We start from the raw sequence: 12,447 nt of genomic DNA, 5'->3' as shown, positions 1-12,447 counted from the left end.
TTCTTCAGACTAGATGGACGGAATGTCGAGGACATCGGGAAACATGTGTATATATCGCCCAGCCCGCTAGGGGGCTAACACGAGATCCGTGTCAGAGGGCGGCATGTTACAACACGTGCCGACAAACTAGAATCCTAAAATGAGCCTTTCATTTAGGCCTCCGGGATGAGTCCTCATCAAGCTTTTGTAGTACCTAGTGTCAGACAGTTGTCTCTCTGCTTCGGCAACGTATAAGTCTCGGTGCCATACCACAACGGCTCCACCTTTGTCGGCTGGTTTGATAATGATGTCGTCCCTGGATCTTAGTTCCCCGAGGGCGGTGAGTTCCAAGGGGTTCAGGTTAGGTAAGGAGGTGCTGAACTTAGGCATGTTTCTGGAAAGTAAGCTGCGTGTGCCCTTTATGAATTCTTCTAATAGAGGAAACTTCTGTGGTGGAGGGGTCCAATTTGAACAGCGAGGATTAAGCTTGTCAAAAATAGTTTGGGGTTTCGACGTCGGATTATTTAGAAAGTGGGCGTCGAGCAACAGTCGGCGGAAAAACCGTTCCGAATCATTGAGTAAGGAGAACTCGTCAGGAGGCCTGCGAGAAGAAGGAGCAAAGGACAGGCCGTTGGATAAAAGCGAACGTTGGGGCTCACTCAGGGAAAGATTGGAAGGAATCGTGTACACGGTTGTGGTAGAGGGTGCGGTGAACAAGTGGGGCAGAAGGGTCTTCAATTTCTTCTCATTTCTGCGTTGAACATCCGCGTAGAACTCGTGGTTTTGTTCCCGAACTTTGTTAATAACGGTAGGGTAAGGATTTGGGGACGACGTACAAGTAAAGCCCTTCAAACGCAATTTGAGGAAGTTGAGGTGCTCACATAACTTGTGAAGATTATGGTCGTGGTGTTTCAGGTGAGCTTTCATTAGGTCTAGGGAAGCCCTATGGAGTACATGTCGTTCACATCACGGAGTTCATCATCTTCCTCTTCACTGGTGATTGTGGGGTCCACATTCTCCTTCAAATCTGACCTGAGTGCCTTGCGCGGCGGCTGTGGTGTTGAACGCGATGTGGACGACGCTATCTTCCTTCGCTTTGGCTGGCAGTCCTGCTCACGCGTCTTGCGTGCACGGCTTTGTGGCTTCGGCAGCTGAGATACGACGGGCAGTTCGAAAAGATCCTCGGCACTGCTCCATCTTTCAGCTTGGGCACGATGCAGTCATGACAAACCAGCTGGTTGTTGATCACGAAGCCGTCAGTCCTTACGATGTCCGATGGATCGAAATGCAGTGAGCAGACCCTCGAATGCGAGGAGTCGAACTTGAATCGTTCGGCTTCCCCACGTGGGATTGCACGCTTCCAGCGGCCTCTCCAAACGGGGTCAGACGGAAAGCGAAAAAGAGACGCCTTTGTCGCGCAAGGTCGGTTTCTCTACGTCACAGCCAGGGACACACCACGACTTAGGCATGCTTGTGTCTAGCCTTGTGCACGATATCAAGCAGAGGAACTGTCGATCGAAACAGATTGGTGTTGAACTTGTCAAGTCTACACATGTGGCTCTACGGAAGCCTCGTCTGCTCTCTCCCCCCGATCGACGTGATCGCCCTCCTGCGACAGCTGCGCTCCCTGAGTGATCTGCTCCATTGTATTCGAGCGGAGTTTCATGACCAGAAAGAGTATTGAGTAAACGTGGTATTAACCAGCCGCCAGTCAATACGGCGCCTTCTGTTGTGAACCTCCTTTCTCATACCTAGAGTGTTTCCTGTGGAATAAATGTTTCAATTTCCTGGTTTGAGTTCGTCCCTTCATGTCGTTTCCCGATACTCAATGAAATGTTGCCTACAAGTTAATTACACGAAATCGCTTCCCTCTTTCTTCTTTGCTCAGTGCTACAGTCTTACCCTTTGACTAGTTTCCGTAGAATTGCATGCAGTCTCAACTGAGAGATCATAACAGGACCATTGCGTGTCAATCAAATCATAGAGCCATTTTTCCGGGTGCACCACTTCAGAGGTCTGGAGTCCGCCTGGAAAGGTCTGGAAGAGGTCTGAATTACGATAACCGCATCCCAAACCGGGACTGGGACATGACCGCGGTTCGTACTGCAGCGCCGGCTGTGCTGTATGGCTACTTTCTCTCGTGTTCCTCGGGAGCTCGGGAGCTGCGCATAGTTGTCTGTGAAGTCGTCCCAGGGCGCATGATCCAGCAACATGCTGACATATCGACAGGCGGATTACTGAAAAAAATAAAAAATAAAACGCCACCAACCAACCACGTGTTTAAGACTAATTACGCTAAGCTATATTTTAAATACAATAGGTAACACCTCCATGGAAAGCCATTCTTACGTCAGGACCAGTGTGGGGCATCGTGGCTGCAAAGACCGGAGCATCTTTTGGTTTGAGTGCCTTTTTAACCAAGGTCCCCGCATTCATGGACAGAATACTCTGCATGGGCATAATGAAAGTAAGTAGCCTCTATAATTGTATTTGCACGTGTAGCATTTCACGAAGACAGTTGTGCTCCATGCTACACGAGGCAGAACCTGAAGAACACAAAGCCTACTTCTTTGTGTACATATCTTTATCACTATACTTTGCAGTCAGCACCTTTACATACGCCATTACACGTGACTCTCAAGAGCTTGCTGAGCTTCTCGATTATTACTAGACCATCCACTAGACCATGGCATGTGGTGCAACAATTTGTGTTGATTCCAAAGGTGTGAGTCAGCTCAACATATCTCGTCGGACACGAATATTGGGAATGTGATAGCCAATCTAACATACCTAGTTAAATTTGTCTATTATAATTATTGGTACAGAATTGATTATTGATTATAATTCATTTGCTTATGACCTAATCACTATGAATTGTAATTGATTCCAAAGCACTGTACCAGAATGCGGCTGGTACTTTGTTGAAACTAGTGCCGCATAACTGCAGACTTCAATCTCCAATACCTCTATTGGCAAAATAACGGAAGCGCATTAAAGAAATGACATCATGCTGTGCCAAAACCCTGACACAACACGAGCCGCCTGTATCTCGTTCGATACGCAATCTGTAACTACGCGCCTTTATACAAATCCTCCCTTTGTATATGGAGTAAGCTTCTTTCTTTGGGAGTTAGCTTCACTAAGGGCGTTGATGGGGTCATCCCAGGCTAGAAGTCTCTTCTTCTGAAATACACAGAAGATGAAGAACAGGTGCTACGCCCGTCTTGGTGAAGGACCCAGGCAGTCGTATTGTCAACTGTAGGATGGGACAAGCGAAAGCTTGCTCACTACTGCTCTCGTCCTAAAAACGAAGGCAGGATCAACTATTGCTAGGCAGGCAGTCCCACAGTACTGCAGATATCAAACATCCCTCAGAAGCCTTCGTTGGGATCGCAATAGTGTATGAACCAAAAACTACCAACCAGGTCTTAGAGTAAAAAAGAGCGAAACACTTTCATGACGGTGTCGGACGTATGCCTCAGCAATTCACACTGCCTGCAGTAACCTGAAAGCACCTAGCGTTACAGAAGAGACATCCCTTCCCATCAAACATTGTGTTTTTTTACTTGACCTGCCGCAATTCCGTTGTCATTAGGGGAACCAGCGACAATTTAGCCCGAATGAAACGTCCGATCCGAGTGTCGCGCATGCGCATTAGTTGTAAGACGCGTGATCGACTGGCATTGTCATCGCGAAGCAAGACGGCGGCTGTTTGCAGCAAGTGGTAAGTTGAATTGTTGAGTTGCAGTGCATGTTACAGTGGGATTGCCACGTATGTTGACTGTTTCGAACAATGTGTATCATCTGCGGGAAGTTGTTGGATGTAACGACGTATTGAATTGGGCATTTCACACGCTTCAGCGTCCAATCTTGCTAGGATTTTCCCTATATTGGCTCAAACTTGGCAATATGGGGCCCATATTTCAAAGTTTGAGCCAATATGGGGAAATCCTGGAAAAACGGGTCCCATATTGGACCCGTATCGCCAATGACCAGCCAATATATAAGCCAATATTGCATGCTGCTTGGGTATCTTCATCTCTCAAGTGCTGATCTTGAATAGTTGAGTGTTGGTGAACGCGGATCCAGTGCGTAGACTACGGAGCATGGTCTGTATGCCTCGAGGGAGATCTTTCATGGGAAGAAGGGAGCGATGATAGTGCATGATATCCCGTATCCCAGGGCGGCGCAGTTCAACAAGCAGCTGAACAGCCATTTGCCTGTCGGTGTCATCCGAAGTTGGTAAACAAGGGCTGCAGCTCAGGTGTGCTGAGGACGCTAGCTGATCCGCCCTTCCGTTGCCAACGGGGTACGGAATCCATTGGAAGGCGATATCTCCTCTTGTTAGTTTACGCGCACGATCTTTTGCTGAGCGCTGAGATGTCACACGTGGGGTTCATCACGTTCCATAGGGCGCTTCTCGAGTCTGTGAGTAGGACTGCCCTGGTGAACCCTCGCACCTGGACCGCAGCAGCTGCGTCTAGAAGATCCAGGAGTTCGGCAGTCGGCAGTGCAAAAGCGCGCGCGAGCAGATGCTGCAATCACTCACGGGCTTTCCGTCGTAGCGGATATTGCTGTTGCCACTACAGGTCCCTGTATGCTGTGCAGCTTTTGTCAACTTAATTCGTCTATTTAATAACCATGAAGATCCTGGTGGAGCAATTTCGAGGTACTCCGTTTTCAACAACGGGGAATCGAATGGTGCACTTTATACGTGCACCACGGTGTACGAGACCGTCCCTTTGACAATGACAACGCTTTGACTTTTGAATACCTTTCAGAATTCCATTATGAACGCCGTTCTTTATGCTGCAATGGCTCTTGGCATGGTACTGTGGGGGTACGTAGCGGACAAAATGCGACAGCGGAGTCTTCTCAGCACTACGAACATCCGGAGGATTTTCTCTGTTGTATGTAAGTAAGAGGAAAGTACGTTAGTACGAGATAGGCAACCTAGATAACAACAGAACATTGCCTTCCAGGCTTTTATGGCTCGGCAGCCTGCATCGTAGCTGTTCCTTACGTGGGATCCAATTGGACGACAGTGTCCTTACTACTCATTGTTTTCATGGTATTTTATTCTGCCGAATCTGGGGCCCACCTGCCTAATATTGTGGATATTTCTCCACGTTTTTCAGGTACTAAATCATGCCAGCGGTTTCTGCTATGTGGTTTCTGTCGCCCATCTCATTGTCAGCATGTTGTTGTTGTTGTTCTGTCGCTCAATGCCTTGGACAGACTTTACTAGGGTGGCTTGGAAAGTTTGCTATCGTATATATTGAACCCCCGGTTAAATCAGTTTCTCATTTCCTCGATCACTTCAATCATTTTCATACTTCAGTCATTTTCTCCTGTTAGTGCATGATTCAAATTTAGCAAAGCATATTTTCAAAATCATTTCTCAAGTTTAATGAGCATCGTGACTGAGCTATGAAGTGTTCATGATTTTCTTTCCTTTTTCATTTAAACTTTCATATCCCCCCATGATTTCTTTACCAGTACTTGCGTTTTACAGGCACCGTCTTTGGTGTGGCCAATACATTTGCCAGTGCTGGAGCTCTCATTTCTCCACTTGTAGCAAGTCACTTACTCCATGACGAAGTAGGTATTACGCGTATATCATGGTTGGTCCACAGTAGTGAACGAGTACCTCATGTATTTCACTCATCTGAGACCGTGTACCACGCTTTGTTATAGCTTTCTCCACAGTGAACGTGACAGAAACGTTCCCTATATACATTTCAGGATGACCCGGTACAGTGGTCTTACTACTTCTACACGTGCGCAGGAGTCCATGCTTTAGCAGGCTTGATATACGTTGCGCTATGCTCGTCGGAGATGCAGAAGTGGGTCAGAGAAGCCGCTAGCGAAGAAGATGAAAGCGCTGCCGACAGGGCGGATGAAAGATAAACACAAGGAGACTAACTGTGTCAACTGCATCGCTTCGACACATTTGCTGAGCACATTCTTGGTACATAATCACTGCCCGCGCTCCGAACAGCATTAATAATTTCCCCAGAAATCGGGGCCGGGGTATATGTTTAGAGATATGCGTATTAATAATACCTCCGAATGCCTCCATGCCTTTTGAATTGCTTGCCCCCGCTTCATGTTCGCTACCTTTTATCGGGAGCTCTAGCAGAGATCAGCATTTCAATGATAAATTTCAGGAACAATATTTTTTGTCAGACATGCTTATGGTACGTTTCATTTTCAATTACATGGTTGAAAACAGTATTGGAGATAAACCCAGACCTTGGCAACTGCGAGAGAGGATACACATAGGCTATTAAACTTACATGTGCCTATGGGAGAAAGGAGGTAGGAACTGGGTTTTATCATTATCAATTTTATCTCTATCAAAACATCAAATCACAGGAGCGTAGAGACACTTACATACCGTTCAGGTGTTGACACCTGTGCGCGCCCAATAAATGCGTTGCAAGGCGTCAGGTGAAGTAACAGAAAGTTTAACAGAGTCGTAAGAGCCCTTCAACTCCGTATCGCTGTCAGCCAATCAGAGCGCTGTGTCGGAGGCTGACACGTTTTACGGGCAACGACTCCCTGTGTGTGAAAGGAAGTCCCTTTCCGAATCCGTGTCGTGGAATCAAGACGGCGAGGCTCGACTACTGTTTCGGGAGCCTCAAAATGTACACACAAAAGCTTACCGGTGGATAATGATTTATTTCTCATTTGTGAAGTACTTGGTTAAAATCCATTCGACAACCCGAATCTTTGCTGCACGGAACCCCGTCTCACATGGAAGAGTTGTTGAACCGATGATGGTAGATGCGATGCAGCTGCACCGGTGAACTCTTTAGAATATCAATGTGTCTTCAACAGTCTCCTAGCTCAGTTTCTTCGAGTGCATAGGGGTCGTGAAGCATGATTTGAAGAACCATGCTGGACTAAAGAAACGCATAAAACGCGGTTCATACAATCCCTCCCATCGATAGGTAGCGTAGTCGGAATTCTACAATGGGAAGGGGGGCATGCATTTCAGTAGGGAGGTTTATAGAGTATCGTAAGCGCGCCCCGGCTCCCTATACGTTTTCCGAATAGGGTAAGGGGAGCCCTTCCCAAGTGTTTTAGGACGCCTCCCATGGTACAATTCCGACCACGTCAATGTGGCGCCACCCACTAGCGATGGAAGGAAAGCATTTAGGTTTAGGAACTAATTGAAGAGGCCACGTGGCGACGCACTTTGACAACTCCGGTTCCGTTGTGATCTGTGTCGTTGATTTGTTTTTGTCGCGTGCGCGTCATCTGCGGTGACTCGTTACATTATTCTTCACTAACCTATGAATGATATACTCGACTAACTCAGCTGAGATAGCCTGGAAGATGCGTTGCTCTACGAGGAGGTTGGCGAGATCGTCCGCAAAGCGACCACCGTCCTCGTGCGACCGATTTGACGTATCACGTATGTCAGACGAGGAAGTAGTGAAGCAAGTGCCGGATTTACGGTGCTGGGGGCACGGGGCAGCGTACATGGTGGGGCCCTCATGCCTCGTCAGTACTTTTCAGGGTGCGTTATAAGGATAATTTATAGACAAGTTCATAGAGATTCCTGACCCCGGTGCGACTATTCCGTGCGATTTTTCATGAAAAAAAAAGTGCAATGTACAGAAGCTGGTTCGTTTTACCACCTAGTTTCAAAAAAAGAGTACTGCACCTTAGCTTTTTCAGTTTACATCTTCTAAGATCTTGCATCAACTATCTTGCAAGCAATTCAGACTACATTAATCTGCTAGCATAAATTAGAGCCTTTCATGGCTTCCTGGCTCTGTAAAAAAGCTATTCAGACTACATTATTCTGCTAGCATAAATTTGAGCCTTTCATGGCTTCCTGGCTCTGGCTCAACAGATGACAGACAAATGAGCGCTGTAAAGTCAAGCTGTTTAATAGAATGTCCCTTCCAGACAACCACGAATCCTCTGAGGATATACAGAAATGGTCCAAATGTCTAATGTCATTTCAGCATGTACACAAGATATCCGCAGGACTATCCTTTTCAAAACGTCATATTTTGGGCATCCATGGGATTATTTTCTGAAAAACATCACAATGCCGATGTTCATGGGAGCTACTACTTATTATGGTGTTTTATATTGATGACTAGAATCTTGTCCAGTTGGCACTCCGACATAAAGGGCGGATATGCCTCCTGTGATCTTCCAGAGTCAACACATTTGTAGTAACTTATTGTAGCAAGTAATTTAAAGCACCTAACTGGTCTTTGTAAAAGGTAGAATGGGCATAAAAAATTTCCCAGAAATGGCCTTGGCGCCATCCAGGCGCAGAGGCGCCGGTCCTCTACAAGGAAAAGCACTAGCGGGTGTGAGTGCTGTAGCCACCAGCATGTAACCATATTATATCGAAAGTGTATTTTGTGTTCTAGTCAGTTTTGCATAGCGTTAACTCATGTCGCTGTTGCATCATTGACTTTTTTTGTTAGTGTGCGTCAGCTGCAGGATAAAAAATATGCAAAATGTTTTATCTTCAGTTGTTTGTTCAGTTGAACATGTTTTTCACTTCGGCGTAAGGTTTTCATTAATTCCCACAACATAAACACACAGTGTGACAGGTTCCTCTGATCTTGCATCTTGCATCTTGTATGTTGCAATAAAAATTGTCTGTTTCTTGCAGCGACAGCGTTCTGTGTCTTATTTACAGTTAGCTGAAGAGTACAAGGACATTTTGTAGTAATATACATACAGAGTAATATTTTTACATGAATATACTATATCCTATATATTCAATTTAATTGAATTTCAATAGGAAATTATAGTAAACAGACCCCAGAACGAAAACTATCTCCCGGGGACGCCCTATTTAGATCTAGATTTCCCCGTCTGCATGCGGACGTCCGGAGGACGTCCATGAGAGGTTATTGGCGGAATGTCCAATACTAAATATCCCCTGTACGTCCCCGAAATAATATCGTGTGGACATCAAGGTTTGAAGGATCCCCGCACGCGCAAGACATAAACAGAGCTTTGCGCATTGCGCAGAACCACCAAGCTGTCACTTACGTGCGCAAGGGCAATATCGTACGATATACTCAAACTCACTAATGTCTCAAAGCAAACGCAGAAACACAGAGAGTATGTTGATGGTTAGCTCCCAGCTATTCCTCGCTTCAATCTTGTTTGTGTTCGCAATCAAATCAAACTTAGACATCACACCCTTCATTTTGATTCGCAGGCGAGCAGGAGTCTCGAATTTGAGGAAGCCCGCAAGACACGGGGTAACTTCGCTAATAATCCTGGCGGTTACCGTGGTACAGGGAGAATCTCAATTAACACTACTCAGGGATACTCGCATGTTTTCTGTGGTGGGTAGTCCTCTTGGACTACTCAAATCCCATAGCAAGAGGGTTAGCACGCCGCTCCCTCTCCTGTACCACCATCATCTCTCCCCTGCCTCTTTCACCCCCTGGGTGCACCGAGGAGCCACTTCAGAGCAGGCTGACTGCACCTTCCCGCTACATCCCCCCACCCCCAGCTCGCAAGACAAGCAGTTTAGGGATGTGCCAACTGAATCCTCGAATCCTAGGCACGAATTCAAATTGGCGTCTCCAGAGTCCGCCGAAAGCCTCATGGCCGACAGCTGTTTTCTTGTTTGTTTGTTTATTTTGCTCTGAAAGAGTTCAGGCAGGAACTGTTACATTACAAGTTTAAAAGTAACCTGGTTTTGTTTTTGATTGTTGCTTAGTTTTATGGAAATAATTCATACTCTAGAATTGACGCATTTCTTGTAGTCGATGAACAACACGTTAAATAACATGAGAGAACTGATGTTCTGAGGCTGGAACAACATAGAAAGGACAAATACATACAAAGCCTCAATGACTTCCATCATTCAACGTTGAATAAATTACGTTTAAGAAGAACTATATGGGTATATTTTCTCCTGAAACTGAAGCATTATTTAATTTGTTTTTCATTAAACAAAGGCATAATATTTTGCTTCAAAACACTTTTCACTAGAAGTGCTTTTTTCCTGGGTTTTTAAACTCCTTTTAAAGAAAGGATTCGAAAGATTCGTGGATTCGTAGAACCTGCCTTGGATTCGGACTCGGATTCCAAACATTTTGTATTCGTCCCATCTCTAATATAGCTAGTATTTGTTTTCTCTTTGGAATGCAATGCCACTGGCTTTCTGAAGGTTCTTGGACTAATAGGCACAGTGCGACACCTAAGGGGGGGGGGGGGGGGGCTCCGTCCCGACAGCGGTGCCAGTGGCGGTCTTGGAAGTATACGGCGTGATACCACGCCGTCCGTTCTATGCATTCTCAAGTGGAACCGTAGCCTGCGTCATAGCCGCCGACTGGCTTGGGGGCCTGAGCCCCCCGGAACTTTCCCAGGGGGTCCAGGTCCCTCCGGGAAGTCTACCCAGCTGACGCTCAAGGTGAACGATTCGAGGGATATCCTAAGAATAGCGTGTTTTATGCGGGTGATGATCATGAAAATCCTGTAACAATTTGCCTCACAATGTCGCAAGACGGAATTACTGACACCCTGCCCGACCTCTGCGCATGAAACGGGGGGGGGGGGGGGGGGGACATCGTGCCCTGGCCCCTCCGGCAGATTGAAAACTCTCCCCCTAAGGCCTGCGTGGCAGCCGCCTGTAATTAGAAGGGCTGATTTTATAAGCGCAAATAATGCGGAACCATTTAGGGGCGCGAACGAAGACAATAGAGACAAACTGCACAGAAGCAACCACCGTATTTATAACGTATCTAACAGAACGGAGGGAGAACAGCCACTCGCAACTGTCTGTGTCAAAACACCTGTAAGTGATACGTCGAGAGGATGGTTACCTAATGTCTCACAAAATCCTGGCTTGCTAGCGAAGACTATATAGGTGCATTTCTCTGACTTCAGCCACTTGTAACATTATGTTTTTGACTGAGTCTCGTATTCCTTTCGTCCTTTTGGCACATCACTGCGCACATAGCTTCGTCACTGAAATCTACATCACGCGTCTGTTTTACCCATACAAATAAACACGTATGGTCTAAACATATTGTCTGAACTTTTACTGCAGTTTTTCCAGTATCTTCAGATACAATAACGCTAAAGAAACCCTCAAAGAAGAAATTATATATATATATATGAGTTTTTACCTCGGCTACACGACGCTTGTGAAATGGTCGGTGCGTAAATACTAAGCTTTTTGGACAACGTAGAACCTCCATTCTCACTGTAAAACGCGTCATCAAATTACCGGGAGCAATATCGGCTCTGGGCACTGGCGATGAAACACCTCAATCGTTATCTCGAAATAAGTCGCTTGCTGTTTGGTCGCTGCATTAGGTGGTGATACAGTATCCAGCGGCGCTTCACCGTCACGGAAGTGACAAATTGTAAATCATTGATCATGCTGCAGGTCCTCATTCAGTTTCATCCAAACTAGAACAGAAAGAAATAGAATGTACTATTAGCTGATGTTGTGCACACCCCATGCAAGAGCCGAACGCGCGTCACGAACGCCATTCGCTGCGAGTCTAGTGCCATCGGTGGTATTGGAAGCATAGACATCACGAGAAATGAAACATTAGCTGGTCCCTAATGAAGAGTTTCGTTATGTGCTTGCATAGTTAGCAAAGCAACCACTCCAGTGCGGCAAAAAAGACGCTCGCACTTCACATCTAAACAAAGCTGACTACCCGGCAGCTATCACGCAAGGTACTTTCTCCGGATGTCGCATCGCGGCGCCACCAGTTTGTAGCACAGTCCCTATACTCCTGTCATACGGCAGACTGAATGACATTCCTAGCAAATGACAGTCGCACCAAATGTCATTCGTTTGTATTGCATCGAGCTACACGAAGAAACAGAATGTCATTCGCAAATGATGTCACTGTGGATAATTAATACCAATGTCACACGGGGAAACTGCATGTCGTTCCCCACTAAGGACATTCGTATGAATATCATTCGTTCAGGCTAGGCAACGAAAAACGTTATTCCCTGCTGATGGCAATGGCGATTCGTGGAACAGTTGGTCAGCTTCATACGAAAGCGCATGCATTCAATCTCTGTATGCTTTTGCGTGCTTCTGAAAGCTGTGTTCAACCTCGTCTTCGAACCTGCGCTTTCCTCTGAGGACTTTGAGGCCGTGCTTTGCATGTTGTACAAGGCGGAAGTCAAGCCTAGTACGCATCTGGACGGAGGAGGCGAGGAGGTCAGCAAACAAGATGGCCGATCGGGTCGCGAACGATTTTGCGACTGGCGAAAAATAATCCAAGCGTATAACAGCCGCACTCTTGTGTTTGAGAGCGAAGAAGAAAAGGGTTTGCTTTGCTTTGTGCCACTGCACCCGAGATCTCCCGAGAATGATGCGCTCTTCAAAGGAACGAACACTGGTTCGAGGACACGCTGCCCAAAGGTGAATACAAGAGATAAGCTTCAGCAATAAACTGTACCCAATGAACACCAGGAGCGCCGCGGGCACACAAA

The 12,447-nt window shown here is 46.4% G+C and overlaps 1 protein-coding gene across 1 annotated transcript in view; it reads left to right on the top strand.

The window, feature by feature from the left end:
* Positions 1-8,634, top strand: part of LOC135391515 (sialin-like) — a 126,876-nt gene extending 118,242 nt beyond the window's left edge. The window contains exons 7-11 of the mRNA XM_064621786.1: positions 2,300-2,446; positions 4,761-4,893; positions 4,962-5,117; positions 5,495-5,580; positions 5,725-8,634. Coding sequence (XP_064477856.1) covers positions 2,300-2,446; positions 4,761-4,893; positions 4,962-5,117; positions 5,495-5,580; positions 5,725-5,889 — 687 coding nt within the window. The 3' untranslated portion in view covers positions 5,890-8,634. The remainder of the gene's footprint in view (positions 1-2,299; positions 2,447-4,760; positions 4,894-4,961; positions 5,118-5,494; positions 5,581-5,724) is intronic.
* Positions 8,635-12,447: the final 3,813 nt, after the last annotated feature.

Source organism: Ornithodoros turicata, chromosome 4 (assembly GCF_037126465.1).
Source record: "Ornithodoros turicata isolate Travis chromosome 4, ASM3712646v1, whole genome shotgun sequence".
NCBI lineage: Eukaryota > Metazoa > Arthropoda > Arachnida > Ixodida > Argasidae > Ornithodoros > Ornithodoros turicata.
This window is presented reverse-complemented; position numbering and strand designations above follow the sequence as displayed.